Source organism: Calidris pugnax, unplaced genomic scaffold (genome assembly GCF_001431845.1).
Source record: "Calidris pugnax isolate Ruff unplaced genomic scaffold, ASM143184v1 scaffold10, whole genome shotgun sequence".
Classification (NCBI taxonomy): Eukaryota; Metazoa; Chordata; class Aves; order Charadriiformes; family Scolopacidae; genus Calidris; species Calidris pugnax.
The window spans coordinates 3601533-3622227 of record NW_015090795.1 but is presented as its reverse complement, the minus strand read 5'-3'; the positions used below and the strand labels follow the sequence as shown (position 1 = coordinate 3622227).

The window sequence follows — 20695 nt, the reverse complement described above, 5'->3', positions numbered from 1 at the left end:
CATTCATAGTCTGCATGAAGGGAAAGTCACCAGCAGCTTTGATCTGGACCAAAATCCCAAGAATAAACAGGAAAGCTCAGGGAAAGGTTGTTGTTGTTGTTAGAGATGTTACAGTTGTTGATGGTTTGGGGTTTATTTCAGGCTCCCCAGCAGTCAGACCAGCTACGAGGAGCAACCTGGGAGAGTCAGTGGATGAAACCCTGTCTCTGTCTGAGCCAGTGGCCAAGCCTTGGCTGATTCTGCACAGCCAAGCTTGCACCATGTGTTTTTTGTATCATTTGATAGCAATCTCGGTCTGTGGAAGCATCCACGGGCAGATTCTCAACAGAGATTAAGAACTGATTGGGGTCAGGGCTTTTCCTCTGTGATCAGTGAGGTCCCCACCAAAGACTCCCAGGCCAGATGTGACCTGTGGGCTGACTCCAGTCTGCTTTCCCCACTGCGGCCTCAAGGAGGTTAAGGAACAGCTGCGTTAGCAGGCCTGGAGATCTGGAGATGCTTTGTCTCTGCTGCTGAGGGAGCCTCAGTTGCAGGCAGGGCTACCAGGGAAGCTGGAAAACCTAAAAGTTTGAGGGTCTCTCGGCTCTCAGTTATGGCCAGGATGAGGGAAGATACAAGGAACAGAATAGTAGGATCTTGTGTTCCTCTTTTACCTTTCTTCCCATCCAACATCTCAGCAGTGACCACAGGGATGAGCAGTCCCTTGCTGAGTTTCTCAACTCCTGAAGCCTCTGCTCAGTCAGTAATTAATAATATGGTGCAGACTGGGATGGGAAAGACATCATCCTGTACAAGATGCTCCTTGGGCCAGATGGGGCTCCTTTGGAGCACTTTTGGTATGTAGTCCCCTGAAGTAACGTGCAAATACCAAAACTCATATTTGAGGGACCTAAGAGCAGCCTTGCAACTCAATTTTAAGAAGACATCAAAGCCCTATTTCCATGTCATTATTTTTCAGAGTTGGGCAAGACACAAGATTATGTGGTAAGAGATGATGAGAACCAGCTACACTGGCCCAGAGGCGTGAAATACATCTGGGGGCAGGCTGTTAACTTGGAGATGTTATTTCAGAGCCTGGAGAATGACACAAACTATTTCTGCCCTCGTGGAGTGTTTTGACAACTCCTGACCATCTTGAGTGGAATTGCAGACCTTTACTTAGCTCCGTGCTGCCGCCGGCTTTTTCCGTCCATGAGTTTGACACAAGGCAGAGAACGGCAGCAAAACTCCTCGTGTGAGCAGCAAAGCAGAACCTGAAATGAGTTTTGCAGAAGATGGTCCAGTGGGATGCCAAGGACGTAGGGATAGGGGATGGGAACACATGGTAAGGCCACCTTTGCCTTCACCCTTGCCTGTGGAGACGCCTTGCCCATCCCTGGCAGGCACGTTTCCAATCTGTGATTATAACAGCTTCTCTGCCAAAAAGACTCATTTCTGCTTGGTTCTCAATTGCTTATTTTAATATTTGGTCAAACGTCCCTTCCTGGGAATGGCTTTTTGGTTGTCCTTGCCCAGCTAGACCTCACTGTCGCCTCCAGAGCAGACTTGACATATTGTTAGACTGCATTGTTTCTTTCTTCCAGGCAATTTCCATTCAAAAGAAACACAGTTCTTTGGGTTTTTCCTCAGGAGGCGTGTCTTCCAAACTTCTCCAGCTTCTCTCTCATCTCCTTAAACCTTTCCAAAAAAACCCAGTCTGGCCCAAAACATGTTTCCCAGCCCGATTTGTTGGGCTCCACAGAGGTCTCACCAGGACAGAGGAGCATCATTTTCCTCCTGTGTCTTGCAAGATGCTGTTGAAAGTTCATCTCAGAATGAGCTTTGCCCTTTTCTGCAGCCCTGATGGTATCTGTGTGTCCTGAGTCCTGCTGCTGTTATGCTTTGCTCTTCAAATTGCTTTCTGCCCTTCTGGGCGTGGGATCATCTGCAGATTGGATGTGTGTGGTTAATTCCAGCAGCCAGGCCTTTAATAAAAACAGTGATCAGAATCAAACCCAGGACAGAGAGAGAAGAAAGCTGGGCTGTTTTGATCTGCCGTACTCTTGAGAGATCCTCATCACCTGCCCTCACCCTGGTTTCTGGAGGACACTTTGCCGTGGTGTGTACTTGCCTCTAGGTTTCATCCCACCTTTCCCATGGAACTCTTGAACCCTCTTCAAAGGAATTTAGGGAAGGCATGAAGATTTCTGAGATATGGCATTCCTGCAGTGGGCATGGAGGAGGTATGGCCCGAGGACTGTACACAGCCCTGCTGTCCTTGGTCAAGCCTTCAAGTAGGTAGGAGGCAGGTCAGGCGAGGCTAGCAACCAAGGGGCTGTGGCTAGTGAAGCTGGTGGTGGTTCACCTGCCAGCTGATCAGCACGGGCTTAGCCATGGACCAGCAGCAACGTCCAAGCTGCAGATGAAGGAAAGGCTGAGAAGGACACGATGGAGCTGCAGGTGCTGTGTCTTGGGCTTCTGAAGAGCAGGCAGGGAACCATAGAATCATTGTCTAGGCCAGAAGGGACCTCCAAAGGTCATCTAGTCCGACCCCCAACCTTCATTCATTTCACTGCTTATGAATCCCTTGAGTTTATCACTTTGGTGGGACCTGTAAAAAACCTTTTTTAGTACCAGGAACCAAAGTGGGACTGACTGCTCCTTTTCCCTCTCCCTTGCCTGTGAGACCCCAGGCTCCTTCTCAAGGTCCTAAAGGTACCTACTAGTGGCTTGGAGATGAGCAGCTTGCATAGGTGGAATAGAGCAAATGCCATCAGACTGCCAACCTCTATTACATCTGTCATGTTTATGTGACTTTTGACTTCTCCTTGTGTGTTGGGCTCCGTGTTTTAGGTGGAACGGCCACTTTTCAATACTGGGAACCTTAAAAAACGAAAAAGCCTTGAATGTCTCAGCCTTCTCCTCGGCAAGCTTTATCTTCCCTCTTTCCTGTAAGTGAGGGCCTGCATCATTTCTTTGTCTTGGCTTTGTTCCTAAGGTATTCCCAGTACCTTTCCTTAGTGCCTTTTATGCTCCTGGACAATTGCCTGGGGGTTTTGTGGTGTTCCTTTGAGTAACCAGCCAGATGTGAATGCCTCTGGGAATCGCCTCCTGAGAAGTGCAACCCATCACTTCCCTGAGTTTATTCTCTCCGTCGTCTCTTGTTTGGATCAATCCACACCTGCCCGGGTATTTAATACAAGCTGAAAATATAGGGAGATAGCCTGTACTCAACGGGGTGGCGTAGTCGGGGCTGGATTTTGACATCCTGCCCTCACAAAGCACCGTTTGTCTCCAGGAATGGTCCAGCAGCTTCTCAGTGATGGCCCACCTGGGCTCTCTCCATGTGCATTGCAGTGTGTTAGGATCCAGCCCCGCAGGATGCACGCCAAAGCAAGCAGGAATTCTGGCAGCATTAATGCAAATACATGCGATTATATCCAAAAAAGCTCAGAAAAATATCTCTTTTTCAACAATTTCTTAATGTAATTTGTTTCCCACTGTAGGAACTCAGGGGGTTTTGCTCTCTCGAGTCAACTGCTGGGACTGGCCCGGAGTCTGCACAGAGGAGAATGTCACTCAGTTTCCTACCATCAAGATTTACCAGAAGGGAGAGGGATCGGTCCTGTACGATGGCATGTGGGGGACCGAAGAACTGACCAGCTTCATCATGCTGTGAGTTAATGAGTCCCCACACAGTTAGTCTGGCACATCTGCTCGATGATGCTCTGGATGCTTCACGGCCTCTGTAATGGAAATCCTTTTTGGAAAAAGTAACGTCAGATCTGATTGTAGACCTGGTTTGGAAATCAGCTCAATAACTTTTTGTGCTTTTCAGTGCCAGGGAACATCTGTTCTTGGGCAGTGCGTCCATCTGTTGTCACTGTCCCTCTCACTATTATTATTAATGGGGATCCCAAGGAACTCAGAGCAACCAGTTTGGCTCAGGGCTCTTCTCTCTTCCCCATAACCAGCTCCAGTGCCTTTCTGTGACTAGGCGTTGTCCTTCCTTCCCAGGCAACTGGTTTTTCTCTCTAAGGAGGCATAATGGTTGTCATACTGGGTTGGGACGTTGTTATTATGATAGGGATTGAGGTTGCCCTTTTGTCTCTTCATCCCAAAACTGAAGGAGAAGGCAGCCCATGGTGTTTCTCTGCCTTTCCGTAGGAGCCGAGTTTCCTGCCCTCTGAAGCTGACCACGATTGAGGAAGCAGAAGGATATTTAAGAGGAGAGTTTCCATCTGAGCTGTCGTCCTATCACCACACTTCGGTTCTAGGAGTATTTAGCACGGCCACAAGTGAAGGTTAGTGTGGTATTTGGGGATTAAACACTCAGTTTCTTTCCTGATCATAGCGTCCTAGAATCACAGAATGATTTGGGTTGGAAGGAATCTTAAAGATCATCCGGTTCCACCCCACTGCCCTGGGCAGGGACACCTCTCACTAGACCAGGTCACTCAAAGCCCCATCCAATCTGGCCCCTCCAGGGATGGTGCATGGAAGAGGGGTGATTCCAGGTGCTTAGAAGTTCCTCTGTATTTCATTTTCTCTGAGTGACCACCCGTCTTTGCTCACATCATCACAGCCTGCCTGCCACCACCCTTCCTATTTTTGCAATTAGAAAACCCCAACTGATTCCAGATGCAGGACCTAAGGTCCACTCGCTGGCTCAGAGGACATCCAGCCACCAGGTGTGTTCACTACATCCAGTGTGGTGGAAGCATCTGACATGCCCAACAGAGACTGAGACATCATTCTTGGCCCCGTACAAAAGAGTAGTGCCCTGGGTGACTTCTCTGCCAAGACGCTTTTGCAGATGTCCAGTCTGAACTTAACAAGCCACAGTTTGTGCTTGTTGTCCTGCTCCTTATTGTGAGGAGTTTGGCCCTGTCCTCTTTATGAGTCTCCTTCAAAGTAGTTGTAGGCTGCCAGGGAGCTGGGGGTGTTCAGCCTGGAGAAAAGGAGGCTGAAGGGAGACCTTCTTGCTCTCTCCAACTCCCTGAAAGGAGGGTGTAACCAGGGGGGGTCGGTCTCTTCTCCCAAGGAACAGGCCATGGGACAGGAGGAAACGGCCTCAAGTTGTGCCAGGGGAGGTTTAGGGTGGATATTGGGAAAATTTTCTTCACGGAAAGGGTTGTCAACCCTTGGAATGGGCTGCCCAGGGCAGTGGTGGAGTCCCCATCCCTGGAGGTATTTAAAAGCCGGGCAGACGTGGTGCTGAGGGACATGGGTCAGTGGTGGGTTTTGTCAGTGTTGGGTTGATGGTTGGACTCGATGATCTGGAAGGTCCCTTCCAACCCAGACACTCTGTGATCAAATCTCCTCTTATCCTCCGGCTGCACAAGCCCAGATCCATCAGCCCCTTCTTGTAGTCCATGTACAACATGTCACAGCATGTTCTTTCTTAAAGAGAGCCCTTTCCACAGTTGCATTGATAATTATCTTGCTGACTCCTCCTCCTGCTAATGTGGTCGTCCCAGTCCTTGCAACCAACACATTTCCAAACCCATTTTTTTCTTTTTTTTTACAAAAAAAGCAAAGCAGCAATAAGATAAAATGCAAATTTCTTACATCCAAATGAGTGAAACTTGTTTGAATTTGTCTCACTTTGTAATCTTGGCCCAGTGGCTGCCCAGGGTGATGTTAGTCACCCAGATGCTGCTCCGGTATCACTCTTTGCATGCCATCTCTGTGGTCCAGGAGCCACTGGGTTTCCACAGCCCTTCTGAAAGAGGGGAAAATGGACCCGAGAGATGCTGTGATTTTTCACGTGACAATCACACACGTTAACAAGGGCGAGGGAGTGAAATCACTCTGGAGAGGGAACATCATGTCGTGTTTCAGTCAGATCCACAGTGGTGAGCGAGGACCTTCCAGCCCCACGGTCGCCCAGTTACCAGCTACCCCTGGGAATTTTTTTTTCTTAAAAAAAAACTAAAATAAAATGGAGAGTTTTCTGATCTGCCTTAAGATCAAAAGTTCAGGCTTTTTTTCGTTTTGAAGCTCCCTCGTGCCTGCAAACTGTGGTTAAACACAAACCAAGCTCCTTTCTCACATGAGGAGGTCCAGGGGGAATCCACTGTGCTCAGAGGTAAGAACAAAATGAAATGTCTGGAGCCAACCAGAACACACTTTGGGCTGTGTTCACCGAGCGGGCTGCCTGCCCTTCTTCTGGAGGGTCTGCCTGTTAAATATAGCAGAATATTATTTTTTTTCTATAAATAAAAAAGAACAAAAGCCCTTTGGCCCATTTCTGCCTGGTTTTCATCAGCTGAGCTCCAAAATCTCTCCTTTATTCCATATATTTTCCTCTCTGCACTAGTGGAGCCTGGATTAGCTCTGTGGGGGGACAGTGAGAGGGGTTTCTGGAAGGGTCCTGCTGGACGTGTGAGCTCAGGCTCTTTCCCATATAGAAGTTGTTGGTTTCCTTCCGTGCAAACAAAGAGTCTTGGAGGTTTCCAGACGGCTCCGCGTGGAGATTGCCTCTTCCCTGGGGGCACAGTCAGTCTGTGATCTGGAACAGCACCCACAGTCTGGGGAAACTCAGCCACAGATGCCAAGGGAGATGAAATACGGGATGCTTTTCACCGCCCAGAAGCTGAAAGGAGCTTGTCGGAGCATCAGGCAGAACAACCTGAGGGAGCAGAAAACTGGAGCCAGCTCTTTTGGCACCAAAGCCAGGCCAGAGTCAGGGAAACCACATCGCTGCTCTTATCTATCGCTGCGGGTTTATCTGGAATTCCCAAAGGTTTTCTCACGGCAAGGATTCCTGCTCTGGCCTGAACCAGCAACGCGCCGCGTCATTGCCATTTCTGATTAAATGAAACAGAGCAATTAGATGTCCAGTTAAATAAAGCCCTGGATATTTTTTTTTTTTTCCAATCAGAACTGAAGCCCTTCAGTGCATCTGAGCTAGAAGAGGCTTGTTGGAAAATTCATTATTAAAATACATTACAAAGAAACGAATGGTATCACTGGGACAATGAACGAGCATTTTTCTGGAAACCTGGAGAACTGGTAGGAGAGAAATTTGTTTGCTCTGCAGAAACTGGAAACATAGTTGGAAGTAAAACTCTGTCCTAAACCTTTTAAATGTTTAAAAATACATCTGTGTCCCGCAAAGCCCTGGTACCATCCTAGGGCTTGCTGGCATCAGTGGAAATCAAGTGAAGGAGGCTTGTGAAGGTGATGCTGGAGAGTGATGGTTTCATGAGATGCCTTCTGCTGGAGGGATGAGGGGTGATGCTCAGATCCTGCCTCTGGAAACCCTTCCTTACCTGGCAGTTTTATTCCTCCTTGTTCCCAGATCCAGTGGGCTTTTGAGATTCCCTGGGCTGGAGGCACGCGCTGCAGCACATGATGGGGCCCCCCAGGGAATTAAAACAGTGCTCCCATGGTGGACTAATTTTCTAGGAAATATTTAAATAGCTTCTTTAAAAATGTCCCCTGTCTGTAGCAGGAGCTGTGTGAATCTGGAGGAACAGAGTTAAGAGGATGTGACTGTTGAGAAATGAGGGCTGGTGCGTGGCTGCGCGTCTAGGACAGTTCCCAAAAATATTGAAAAAAATCTGGAAGTGTGATAGGGAGGGAAGATCTTGTCAGGAATCACCCAGATGAAAGGAGAAAGCCTGGCTTCTGCTGAAGGTTGTCCTGGTTTAGGAGAGAATTCCTGCAGCCAGGGACGCTGCAGGGCAGCGCTTCAGCACGGGATTAGGTCTCAAGTGGGTTTTTTAAAGTTAAATGCCTGTAGGAATGCTCTCCTGAGGAAGTTTGGATGTGAGCCTGCTCTGTCCACGTCAGGCTGTGTCCTTCGGTGCCTGCTGAAAGCCCCACGGCTTTGTCTCCAGTAGCTGGGACACGGGCAATTTCACAAGGGGTTTGTTGGTGAAGTTCTTGTTGATCTTTATCAGCTGGTCCTATGGGTTCCTTTTCTCTCCACGCTGATAGAATCAAGTGACCAAAGATAAAAGAGCCGGAAACCAACGTCAAAACCATCCAACAGTGGTTTCTCTATATCACAAGATGAACCAGCCAGGCTGTGTCACCAGCTTTGTTGTATGTGTCTTGTTTCCTACAATGTCTGAACCCTCAATGAGCCAACCCTTTAAGGATCTAAGCTTCAATTTGGAGTAGTGCAAAGGAAAGCCTGTGGTCCCTGTGGTTCCATGGGGAAGACAATGGAAAATATGGCTTTGAGCGTAGCTTGAAAGCAGGAGGCAAAGAACCAAAAAGTGACCAGTTGTGACCCAGCGCCAGGCTCTTGAGGTCTGAGTCACTGGTCCCAAGAGCTTGGGCTGGCCAGTTGTGATATGATGGTGAACATTACGAGGAATGCTAAATAGTATCTGAATGAGATCCTATTTAAGTTCTAAAGAAACATGCATCATGGATGTATCTGAGATGTAACCCACACTCTGCCTTCTCCAAAGAGTGTGATTTCCCACTGTCCTTAAGTTGGAAGAGCCTTTTTTGTTCCTTTCAGTTGCTCAATCCAAAGGGGGAAGGGTGGTGGTGTTGAAATCTGCCCCCGTTCCACCCTGCCTTTGGCAGCAGTGAGTTTGGTGCCTGATCCATAACTGTATTTTACGCTCCTACACACTATGGTGTGCAAGTTCTCACAAAGCGTGCCTCTCCCCTGGATCCACCTTCTTAAATCAGAGGCTCTGGAGTCAGCTTTGTTTGGTGGCTCTGCTCTCAGCCTCCCAGCATGGAGAGATTCAGCTGTGATGGATCAAGAGAGCCCCCCAAACTCAGTCCTTTCCTCATCATCCTCACTATCTGGGTATGGCGAGTGATGGACCTCAGCAACTCTGAGCTGTGGTGCTGGAGGTCCTGCCCTCTCCTTGCAGCCACCAAAAGTGATGGAGGATGCTGTGTCTGCCAGGCATTTAGCTTTTGGACCTTCCCTGTCCTAGCTGGGTGCCTGGAACAGACCCTGCCGGCCCTGAGGAACCCAATAAAACCAGAAGACACTTGTGGGAGAGGTTGGGTTATCTGCTGGGGACTTAGCCCTGCTCCAGTTAAGTCATCGTCAGTCATTTCCAAGAGGTCAGGGGGGTTTCTAACATTGCTGTTTCCATTTAAGATAATTGGTCTCCTGTTTCTAAGAACACTTATGGACTTGAAGTCCTTAAAGACATTTCATTTTCCATCAGTGGCCTCTTGTCATGCAGCTCCTGGGAGCTTGGCGGCTGAGGAGCAAAGGCTGTTCTCATAAGAGGAACTTTTCCTGCTGATCCTTTCGGCCGCTGCCAACTCCTCCTCCCGGAGCTCGTGGCCACCAGACGCATCCATTCTTCATGAGCCTCTAATCCTAGTGCTCTTCCCCACTGACAGTTTGCTGTGGGAGGGTGCTACACACGCGGACGGCGACTTGGTTTGCAGGAGGAAGCTGACACTTCTCTCTTTCTATTGTTTATTTTTGTGTCTTCGTAATTTTTTTTTTATTTTTTTTTTACAGCCAGGGAAGCTTTCGAAGAGGCAGGAAGCATCTTAAGTGGCCACGTAACGATGGGGATGTACTTCGAAGATGATGCATTGGCTTTGTAAGTTGTTTCTCTTTTTTCTTTGGGGAGAATTCTCACTTACTAATTTAGCGAAAGCCAATTCCTCGAGCGTCACTGGCCATGCTGAGCATTTAGCAAAGGCAAAGTCAAGGCTTTCTTGGTCGCTTCCTGATTGAATAAGAGCTTCAATTGCGGCCCAAACTTCAAGCCAAATTGGTGCTAATGGGATCTGAGAATTTATCAGCCCATGCACTTAATTGTGTCATTAAGACTCACTCCATCAAGGGGCAAAGTGCTTTGGACCGGACTGTGAGAGATGCTTCAGTGCCTATAAATGCAGCTAGATCCAAGGGGAATCTTCAGCTTGTCCTGGCATTTCATTTCCATCAAGAATTAGCTCTCAAGGCAGAGTTTTAAAAGTCTCAGAAGGTCCTTGGCCTGTTTTCCAGGTGTGGGTTTAACAGCCAGTAGTACAGGAGTGGATTGTTCTCATTAGCTTCTTGCAGGTGCACCACATCCCTAGCATGTCTGATGAGACGTGGGCATTTTTGTGGTGTGCAGGGAGAATAAAAATGTTAATATCTTGGTGGTACGTCCCCATTAACCAAACTGTGCTCAAAGCACCAGCTGTGGTTGGGTGTTAGAGGTGAGACAGTGCTGGGGTGGGAGACCAGTATGTGCCCAAGGCAGCCAACAGCATCCTGGGGGGCATCAGGAAGAGTGTGACCAGCAGGTGGAGGGAGGTCATCTTGCCCCTCTGCTCTGCCCTGGGGAGGCCCCATCTGGAGCACTGGGACCAGTTCTGGGCTCCCCAGTTCAAGAAGGACAGGGAACTGCTGGAGAGGGGACAGCAGAGGGCTAAAAAAAGATGATGAGGGCCTGGAGCATCTCTCTTAGGAGAAAAGGCTGAGGGACTTGGATCCTTTTAGTCTGGAGAAGAGAAGGCTGAGGGGGATCTGATCAACACCTATAAATACTTAAAGGGTGGGTGTCAGGAGGATGGGGCCAGTCTGTTTTCAGTGGTGCCCAGGGACAGGACAAGAGGAAATGGGCACAAACTTGAATGTTAGAAGTTCCACCTAAACATGAGGAAGAACTTCTTTCCTGTGAGGGTGGCAGAGCCCTGGAAGAAGCTGCCCAGAGAGGTGGTGAAGTCTCCTTCTCTGGAGACATTCAAACCCCACCTGGACACGTTCCTGTGCAACCTGCTCTGGGTGGACCTGCTCTGGCAGGGGGTTGGACTAGATGATCTCCAGAGGTCCCTTCCAACCCCATGTCATTCTGTGATTCTGTGACCAGTGGGTGATGGCAGGTTCAGGAGTCACAACCAGCAGCATTAGGGTGAAAAAACCGATGCTGAAAGACTTCTCTCCCCCTGAAGATCTATTTCAGCCCAGCTGATAGAAGGAAAAGAAAAAAAGCAAAGGAAGGCAGGGAGATCTTACAAGACAAGATACCAACAGCATTAGCCTGCGTTGTCTCAGTGATGACAGATGCGAGAATACACCTCCATCCTCCTGGTCCAGCCGCGCTCCGCAGCGTGCTCCTGTTTAGCTGAAATCGCCGATACAGTTTATATAAATATTCCTTCTGCCAAGTTTGGATTTTGGCTGTGATTTGTAGGTGAAGCTACTGTAGATGGTCATCTTCTCAGCTATAAGTAGAAAGTAAACACTTACAGGAACTCCTTATGCAAGAGCCAGGCTGACTTCCCTTCTTAAGAAAAGCAAAGCTATTCTTCTGCTAAACGCTCAAGGAGGAAATGTTTGTGGCTCTCAGGTCACGGAAAGCTGAGTCCCCTCTCTCCAGAGAAAAAGGTACACAAAATACACAATGTTGTTAGCAAAACTGTTTGCTCAGCGAGCACCTGCCTGCTTGGTAAGTAATGGGCAGGGGGGGCGAAAAAAAAAAAAGCCTTAAGGAAGAAATGCTTTGAATGAAGTCATTATTTATTTCTCAAATGCTGAGATGTCATAGATTCCTGCCAAGTATTTGTTTGCAGATGGTTTTCATTTAAATGCAAGTCTCACATTACCCGTCGAATGCCCCTGCCATATAAATACAGAGCTGTCGTAAGCAACAATACAACCCCTCTGGTACCAGTAAGATGAGAAGTGATTTCAGGGCAGATTCCAGCTATTAGATGAGGAATTTGGCAGTAGTTAAGAAAATTCCTCATCAAAGGCTGCTGAACAACTCAATGGATTTAGACATAGGGAGCAAGAATCCTAACCTCCTCTGCAAAGTCATCAACCCAGAGCATCTCTTCAAGACCTGGGGAAGTTGGAGAAGTTCAAAATCCCCGAATTTAAAAATTTTCTAGGGTTTAACCGTTCTTCATTGATTGCAAATACAGGTTAGTTTGATAAACAACAGAGAGGACCTTCCTAATAGACCAGAAGGTTGAGTGGTGGAGCTTGGGAGCCTGGGCAGAAAGGGGAAAGCTTAGCTCAGGGCTGGATTTACGAAGATAAATTTAAAAAAAACCACGGAGGATACCGCAAAATGAAACTGAAATGGCTCAGATAAATCCAAGAACAGCTTAGCAACAGGATTCACAACATTTGAAGGCCTCAGGATAGCCCAAGGTCATTCATTATGGCTGCTCTTCAGCAAGACACCAGTGCAGATCTGGGGTGCCCCTTAGGAATTAGCTGTGGGTGTTTTATTTCCAGACAGATAACGCAGTGATGGAGGAAGTGAAAGGCCTACGTATGAGCTGAACCTGATGGAAATGCCTTGTCTGCAGTTCCCTCCACTTGTTTTGTCATTGGTGACCTAAAATACCAAACACTGAGATTTTTAGAGCAAATTTGAACAAGTCTCCAATCCCATCCACAACTGCTAAAATAAGTGCCCAAACTGAACCTGCCTGAGCAAACCACGGAGGGAAGCACAATAGGTTGTAACATGACTTTTCTGTGAGCTGCCTTTCATTAAAAACAAGTAGTTTGTTCTGCAGTTGGCTGAGTCGTATCTTTCTCATATGGGAAAAAAGGAGATGGACCAGATTACTTTGGAGAAGGGAATCAAAGGCTTTCTACCTCCTCACCCCCAATTGTCCTTATGCCTCACTCGCTTTCCCCAGCAATTCTGGTGTCATAGCCTTTGACAAATTGCCAGCAGCCTTTCAAAAACAAAGTACAGATGCCCCCAGAAAAACTGTTGAGGCAGCTGACTTCCTCCGTCGCGCCCTTCCTCTGGGCCCTGACATCTGGAGCCTTCGGGACTGAAGTTCCTCAAACTTCCAGAAAATTACTCTCCCTTCTTGGTGTACCCCCTGCCCTTTCGTTGCCCAGACTTCTCCTCTTTTTGCTCTTTCCACCTCCTCAGCTTTTCTTTAAGTACCCTTGAACCCTCTTAACCAGAAGAGCACTGAGGAACAAAGGATGAGCTGGCATCTCCACCAAGTCTGCGGGTTGTGTGTGTTGCTCTAACGCGGGGCTGGACTTGAGCTAAATTTCCCTTGTTCACCGAGCCAAAAATCAGATCTCCTGGAGCTCATTTTGTCTAGGTCGGTGTCGCTCAGATGGAGTCGAAGACCTTCTGTTCGCCTTGGTCTGGGGTAAAGCATGGGGTGGGTGTTTTCACCATCTGACCATAGGTGTGAAAATGAAGGAGAAGTGCCATCAAATAGTTGAGATGGTGATTTGGGGTTTTCCTTTGTATTTAGCTGCTGATGGCTTTTTGCAGAAGAAAGTGTTGTTTGTGTGTGTGTATGTATTTAGCCTCAGGTGTGAGCTGGATAAGTGCTTTCAGAAGGGGATAAGGGGACACATCAGCCCCATCTCTCCCCATGGGCTTAAATCAGGACTGTGCAGGGGCTGGACGTATGGGGAACACCACAGACAGGGCAGGCAGCTCAGGACCCTTTTCGTCCCACAGGTGTCCATATGCCTCTAACATCAACTCTTTCCTTCCCCTACATCCTTGTCCCCACTCATCCCCACCATGAGGATGCCAGCTCTGCGTCCTCCAAGATTTGGCCAGATCTTGTGTCCATCCCTCTTTTTCAGATCCCGTAAATACTCCGTGTCCCCCCCAGCCCTCCTCCTCGCCAGGAGCGGAGGTCGGAGCGTGGAAGGCATCGCTTTGTCCAAAGAGAGCACACAGGACATGGTGCAGATGATCAGATACGAATTGCTGGACGTTTTTGTAAGTAAAAATGAAAGTGTCCTTTTTTTCATTGGGGTCGTTTGGAGAAGCACTGGCTATAGCATGAAGCTGTGCAAAATAAATAGAGAATCACAGAATTGTCTGGGTTGGAAAGGACCTTTCAGATCATCGAGTCCGACCATCAACCCAAAGCTCACAAAACCTACCACTAACCCATGTCCCTCAGCACCATGTCTGCCTGGCTTTTAAATACTTCCAGGGATGGAGACTCCACCATTTCAGCCTGTTCCAAGGCTTGATAACCCTTTTGGTGTAGAATTTTTTTCCTAATATCCATCCTAAACCTCCTCTGGCGCCACTTGAGGCCATTTCCTCTTGTCCTAAAATGTTTGTTCATTATTTTTATCATGCTGAGTTATGCTTGTTTTTAAATTTTATGGCTCGGATCAGACAGACTGGACAGAAATCTGCTGTTTGCTGTGCGGTCTCCTGGGAGGATACCCTGGGAGTTGATGGCCTAGTTTGTGCTGGTGGTGACAGACCTACTGGTGTGGTGGCTTGACCCCTCGCAGGGTCTGCTCCTTGCCTCTACCATGTGCCTGTCAGAGCCTGATTATAACCATAGCATGTGAAGTGGGGCTGAGGTGGCCTTGCTTCTGCCTTCTGGGCTCACACCACTTCGTCTCAGCCTGCACAGCTGCTCATTCATACTTGCTTGTGGTGGGACAGGTTGGGTGTAGACATCTCCAACGTGCTCCAAGATCCCAGCACCCACCCTTGTTTTTATAGAATCATAGAATCACAGAATGGTTTGGGTGGGAAGGGACCTTAAAGATCATCCAGTGCCACCCCCTGCCCTGGGCAGGGACACCTCCCACCACACCAGGTTGCTCCAAGCCCCCTCCAACCTGGCCTTGAACCCCTCCAGGGATGGGGCAGCCACAGCTTCTCTGGGCAACCTGGGCCAGGCTCTCACCACCCTCACAGGAGAGAATTTCTTCCCCAGATCTCATCTCAATCTCCCCTCTTTCAGTGTCAAACCCTTCCCCCTCGTCCTGTGGCTCCCCTCCCTGATCCAGAGTCCCTCCCCATCTCTCCTGGAGCCCCCTGAGGGACTGGAAGGGGCTCTAAGGTCTCCCTGGAGCCTTCTCTTCTCCAGGCTGAACCCCCCCAACTCTCTCAGCCTGTCCTCCCAGCAGAGATGCTCTAACCTCTGTTTCAAGGTCCTTGCATTCAACGTGGACCCTGCAGCCTTGCTTAGCCCCTGCACCCCTGGCGTAAGGACAGAAAGTCTGATTTTGCCCTTTTCTCTCCTCCCCATAAACCCCAACTTCTTGTTGTGGTGTCTCGCAGCCAGAAATCACCGTGCAAAATCTACCCCACTACTTGCAACTCCAAAAGCCCTTCCTCATCTTCTTCAGCGATGGTGACATCGGTCAAATGGAAAGCAAGGAAATGCTGAAGCTGGCAAAAGGAAGACCCCGGCAAGAGTTTGTGGCTTGTTGGTTGAACCTGTGAGTATGTAAAAACCTCTTTTCTTCTTTCCGTTGGCTCGCTCTCAGCGTTTCGGGGCATGAAAAAAAAAGACCTGAGTTTGCAATTACTGAAAACACCGCCTGGCTGATAATGTGATTTTTCGGTCTGAAGTCATGGTGAGTTGGGAGGTCAAATCATTTAGCAGTGGTTTGGGGTGTATTCAGGGCAGCTGCAGAATTGCACGACAAAGTCAAATTAGTAAGTGTTTAATTGATTGTAGAAGTAATTTCCAGTAGAGTGAAATCTTCTCCCAGGATATCCCACGGTAGCTTCACCCTGCCTCTGGTATTATTTGTGTTTTTGTCACATGTAGGGGGAAAAAAAAAAAAAAAAGGGAAATTTGCCCTCCTGGAGTGTCTTTGGGTGATTTTTCCACCAGCAATTAGAGGGAGGCACAACAGGGCTGGCTGGGGGAAAGCAAGTTTTCAGAAGAAGGGACAGCCAGAAGATGGCCCGTAAGACAAACCTAAAAAAATATTCAAGAAACAAAACTAATGTGGGAACTTAGAAAGAGGAGAAAGTTGCAGGAGCGGGGATTTGGGTTAATCCTCCCCTCCCCTAGTTGCATTTTCAATTTGGAGCCCCTGTTTCTTTTCACCCAAGCCCAGAGACACCTCACTGCCTTCATCATAACGGGCTTTGAAGCCTGGGAAGCGCCTCGCAGCGTGGGCTGAGGTTTAGCAAGCCCTGGTTTGCGGGGAGGAGGCCACTCGTTTGCCAGTAATCCAGCAGAAACGAGAGCCCCTGGAACTTCCCCTCCTACACACGTCTGCCTTTCTTCTCCCTTCCCGAGACAGAGACGACTGTGAGAGCGAAAGGGCATCGCCGCAACAAAAGGGGGGGAAAAAAAAAAAAAAAAAGGCAGAATGTGGAAATTGGGTTTGGAAAGAGAAGCACAGTCCTAGAAAGAGGAAGGACCTCATTCCCAGCTCAGACCTCGAGTGTCGCTCTCAGCCTGAAAATAGTGCTGGAAAGACTCGACATCTTCATGGGCTTGCTGTCCCGCCATCGCCACCTCCTCTTTCTGTGTTGCCTGGGGAAGTTGCCATCCCAGCGCTCCTCAGGCTGTGGGAACCACCCAGGGGCTGGACCTCCTGAGCACAGCCCTCTCCATCACCTCCTCCTGCTTTTCCATCCCCTGCGGACTTGACACAGCCACGGGGTGGTGGCAGCAGATGGGCTGGAGGGAGGTGGTAGCTCTCCCTGGGGGGCTGCAGGATCTTGTCCCATTCCTGTCTCACCTGTCCTTAAAAACTTATGGTGGAGAACATTTCACACCATCCTACAGAGTTTGCCCCAGCTCCTCCTGCTCCAGGATTTCTCTCCTGCTGTCCTCTCCTTCTCCATTGGACCTTAATGTCCTGTTGTAAGGCATTGAGCTTAAAAATAACATGGTAAGCTTCTACAGCGGTCCCATGAGCAAAACTCCATGGTTGGCTGGATGTGGTCCAAGGGCTTTGGTGCTTGCTTGGCTCTCAGTCCTGGTGGGCTGCCCAAACCTCTGAGTGAGCGAGTTGAATCTCTTCTTCTCACCAGGAAGAAGACGCCGGTGGGGCGCGGGGTCCTGAAGGTCTACTTTGCCGCCGTCCCTTCGTTGCCTCTCCTCCTCTGGGTGAACCTTCATGCCGGGGGTCAGGTATTCAAGTTCCCATCAGAGCAGACCGTGACAGAAACGAACGTCTTGTCTTGGCTGGAGAGGCTAAAAGCAGGGCTGGAGATTCCCAGCAGTAAGTGGACGCGGCGTTTGTAACCTTCCTAAGCACGTACTGTTAGCTCTGCTCTGTTTATGAGAAGATGCAACACGTGCAATAAATTGTCTGCCCTGGAATTTAAGGATGGAAAAAAACGAGCTCTGCTAGTTTGAGCTAGAGAAGTACAAATAGTCCAGCCAGAAGAGACTACCCACACTCACGGGTTTGCTTTGGGACTGTTTAATGTTCAGAGCCGAGCGGGAATAGCTCTGCATCGACATCCCTTCCCCACCATAATCCCCAAACCTGGCTATATATCTCCTGACTCCCGTCTGTCAGTGTAAGAAATAACTGCTTTTTAGGCACCTTCCAGCATTTTTTTGGATGGGAAAGGCTGAGGAAGCTGGTGCTTCGCTGCGGTCTGTGGGTCATAAAGGGTTGGCTTGTAGTGTTGAAGCTTTTCACGGCCTCCCTCCTGCCTTGACCAGCTCCCTTTGGAGGAAGGCAGCACAGATGTTTTAGACTGAACATTAGGAAGGAATTTTTCACAGAAAGAGTGGTCGGGCATTGGAATAGGCTGCCCAGGGAGGTGGTGGAGTCACCATCCCTGGATGTGTTTAAGGGACGTTTAGATGGGGTACTGAGGGATATGGTGTAGGGGAGGACTTTGTAGAGTAGGGTAGATGGTTGGACTCGATGATTCCAAGGGTCTCTTCCAATCTGAATGATTCTATGGTTCTATGTGCCTTTCTCCTGTGGTACGTGTATCCATGGGATGCCACAGGGATGTTGGGAATTGTCAGCTGTGAGCCTGCTCCAGGTGCCGGGAAGGTGATGGGGTGACTCCCCTTGATCTTTGTGAATTTTAAAATGAGCCTTTCAAAGCGAGTGTTTCCGAAATGCGCAGTGGGGTAGGATGTGTAGGCTCTTGCTGGAGCTGAAGACACCGTTTCTGACCCAGGAATGGTTGAGACAACCCCGTGAGCCAGCTGTCCTCCCACATCTCTTTCCATTGCCACTGCTACAGGCATCTGGCTGCCACGTATCACAGAATCATAGCATGGTTTGGGTGGGAAGGGACCTTTAAAATCTATCTAGTCCAACCCCCCTGCCATGAGCAGGGGCATCATCAACCAGGTCAGAAGGTCAGTAAGTCTCTAGGGAGGAACTTTAGTTTTCAGGGGTGTCCGAGGGGTGCATTGATGTACTCCTAGGACAAGAGGTAATGGTTTTAAACTGAAAGAGGGGAGATTGAGATGAGATCTGGGGAAGAACTTCTTTGCTGTGAGGGTGGTGAGAGCCTGGCCCAGGTTGCCCAGAGAAGCTGTGGCTGCCCCATCCCTGGAGGGGTTCAAGGCCAGGTTGGAGGGGGCTTGGAGCAACCTGGTCTGGTGGGAGGTGTCCCTGCCCAGGGCAGGGGGTTGGAACTGGATGGTCTTTGAGGTCCCTTCCAACCCAAACCGTTCTGTGATTCTATGGCTGAGCAGCTCACCGTATGGCCAAGGGCTGCACCAGCCCTCGCAGGCTCCTTCCTCAGGCTTTTAAGTGCTACAAACCCTGTCATCAGTCTTAAAAGCATAAATTAAAGAGCATCCTCACATAATGGGACTGCTTCCTCCCCGTATAGACAGCAGTCTCCCCTCACTCCTAATGGCATCTCGGTAATGCAGAGTCATTAACACCGTTATCTGAGATCCAAGTGAAGCAACCACCCACTTCTGGACAGACCCCGAGTGTCACCTTTGCTGTGAGGACACAGGAAACCCCCCCCCAGCCTTTGGAGAGCGGAGCTTTGCACCCCTGGCTGGTTTAATTTGGGTGGTGGTATTAGTTTTGGAAGAAAGAGGGTGACCTTTAAGAAAAGGTCTTTAATTTTGCTGTCACTGCAAGGGCAAAAAAAAAAGCCTTAATTCCTTTGAAAGGGAAACAGGTTGCCCAGGGAAGTTGTGGATGCCCCATCCCTGGAAGTGTTCAAGGCCAGGCTGGATGGGGCCTTGAGCAACCTGCTCTAGTGGGAGGTGTCCCTGCCCATGGCAGGGGGGTTGGAACTCGATGATCTTTGAGGTCCCTTCCCACCCAAACCATTCTATGATTCTATGAAATGTCCATGGAGTGGGGCTGCGTAACTCTTAATTAACGTGGGACTGTATTTGCTTCTCAGGTACCTTGTCTGAGGAAGACTGGAAGCCACCTCTCCCCGCTTACGATTTCCTCCAGATGATGGAGACGGCCGTGCCTGAGCTCCCCCTCCACAATTCCCACCACCACGGGGACCCACCGGTGCCCGAAAGCCCAGGAGGGGACACCACCATCCGGGAGGAGCCATCCCAGCAGCCCAAGGCAGAGAAAGTGGGGTCTCCTGGGAGGGACCTGCGGGGGACAGCCCCCAGGCTAGCAGCAAGGGAGAAGCAGGGCAAGAGACACAGCGAGCTCTGAGGGCCAGGAGAAGTGAAAGATCTGGGAGGGTGCCCAGAAAACCCTCTCACTTTCCCAGCCCTCCCCGAGCCTTTACAGCCAGGAGAGAAGTGCTTTTAGCTGTAAATTCATGGAGAAGGGATCCAAATTCATGGAGAAGGGACAAAAGTCTCAGGGTGAGTTCCCTGCTGCTCTAGATTGGTCCTTCTGTCATTTCTGGTGGTGGAAATGTGTCGGGACACTCCACACCTCGGATCCCCCCACAGCTGCTGCTTTTAGCTGTAAATTCATGGAGAAGGGATCCAAATTCATGGAGAAGGGACAAAAGTCTCAGGGTGAGTTCCCTGCTGCTCTAGATTGGTCCTTCTGTCATTTCTGGTGGTGGAAATGTGTCGGGACACTCCACACCTCGGATCCCCCCACAGCTGCTGGTGGGGTTTCATCTCACAGCAAGCATGGAGAGCAGCTTTTGCAGGCAGGTTGTTGCCAGAGAGCTAAGCCCACCCCATAGCTGTTGGGGAGATGGGGCTGGAAGCTCGCCCGCACAGCAAACTGGGCTGGAAAACTCGAATCAGCACAACCTATAAACACTGCAGTTTCTGTATGTCTCACCCCGGCACTTCGGTGGCCCCCGAGCAGGAAGAGGTGAGTGATCACAGGATAAAAAAGCACATTTCTCTCCCCTCCCTGGGTTGTAATAGCGGCTCTACCGATGTGTGTCAGCCAGCCCTGCTCTCCAAAAGTGATTAAATCTGCACCATAACCACGCAGAGCTGGGGGGGGGGCAAGTGTGCCACCCGCTCCGGGGCTCCTTAAACTGGTACCTACTTGTGTTTACACCCCACTTGTGAACTGAATCCATGAGCATGTTCATCCTTGGGGAGGGAGGGGTAAGAGGAGTATCTGGTTAAAGCAGTTTTATTCCGAAGGCCAGAGCTCAGGTCATCACAACAGCCACGAATAGCTGGGAGGAAAAAAAAATATAATAATGTGCCAGCAAATCCCCAGGGCAGGCAGGTTGGAAGATGGCTTTGCTCAACGCTGGCATTTTCTTGGTTACAAGCCCAGGGGGGGTTATTTGCAGCCTCCATTTTTCATTGCTCTGGGTGACAGCAGTGAGGCTGGTGCTTTGTGAGCAGGGGATGGTGCAGGGAGCGAGGTCTGCAAAAAGCTGAGATCTTTGGGAATGAGGGGAGGGAGCTGAAGGACAAGTGCTGGGGACAGACCCTTCCGAGGTGGGATGGAGCTGCTTGGTATCCGTATCTCCATGGGAAGCACAGGACCTGGGGAAGAGGACTTTCCAGCCTCTGTCCACCTTCTCCTGGGGACAGGAGATCCCACCTCTGGCTTGTTTTGCTGGAGAAGCTGGGACCTGGGCTGGGGAGAGCCGTCTGCTCGGAGGGAAGCTTTGTCTAATCCCACGACGACCTTCCCACCCTTTTCACTAAACAT

General features: G+C 49.6%; 1 protein-coding gene across 2 annotated transcripts in view; it reads left to right on the top strand.

The window, feature by feature from the left end:
- The window catches only part of TXNDC16 (thioredoxin domain containing 16), a 38238-nt gene extending 18739 nt beyond the window's left edge, over positions 1-19499 (top strand). For both annotated transcript variants that reach the window (XM_014936810.1, XM_014936808.1), the window contains 7 exons: positions 3486-3654; positions 4147-4283; positions 9440-9524; positions 13502-13640; positions 14955-15115; positions 16674-16864; positions 18990-19499. In XM_014936810.1, the coding sequence (XP_014792296.1) occupies positions 3486-3654; positions 4147-4283; positions 9440-9524; positions 13502-13640; positions 14955-15115; positions 16674-16864; positions 18990-19264 (1157 nt within the window). In that variant the 3' untranslated portion in view covers positions 19265-19499. The remainder of the gene's footprint in view (positions 1-3485; positions 3655-4146; positions 4284-9439; positions 9525-13501; positions 13641-14954; positions 15116-16673; positions 16865-18989) is intronic.
- The last annotated feature ends 1196 nt before the right edge of the window (positions 19500-20695 follow it).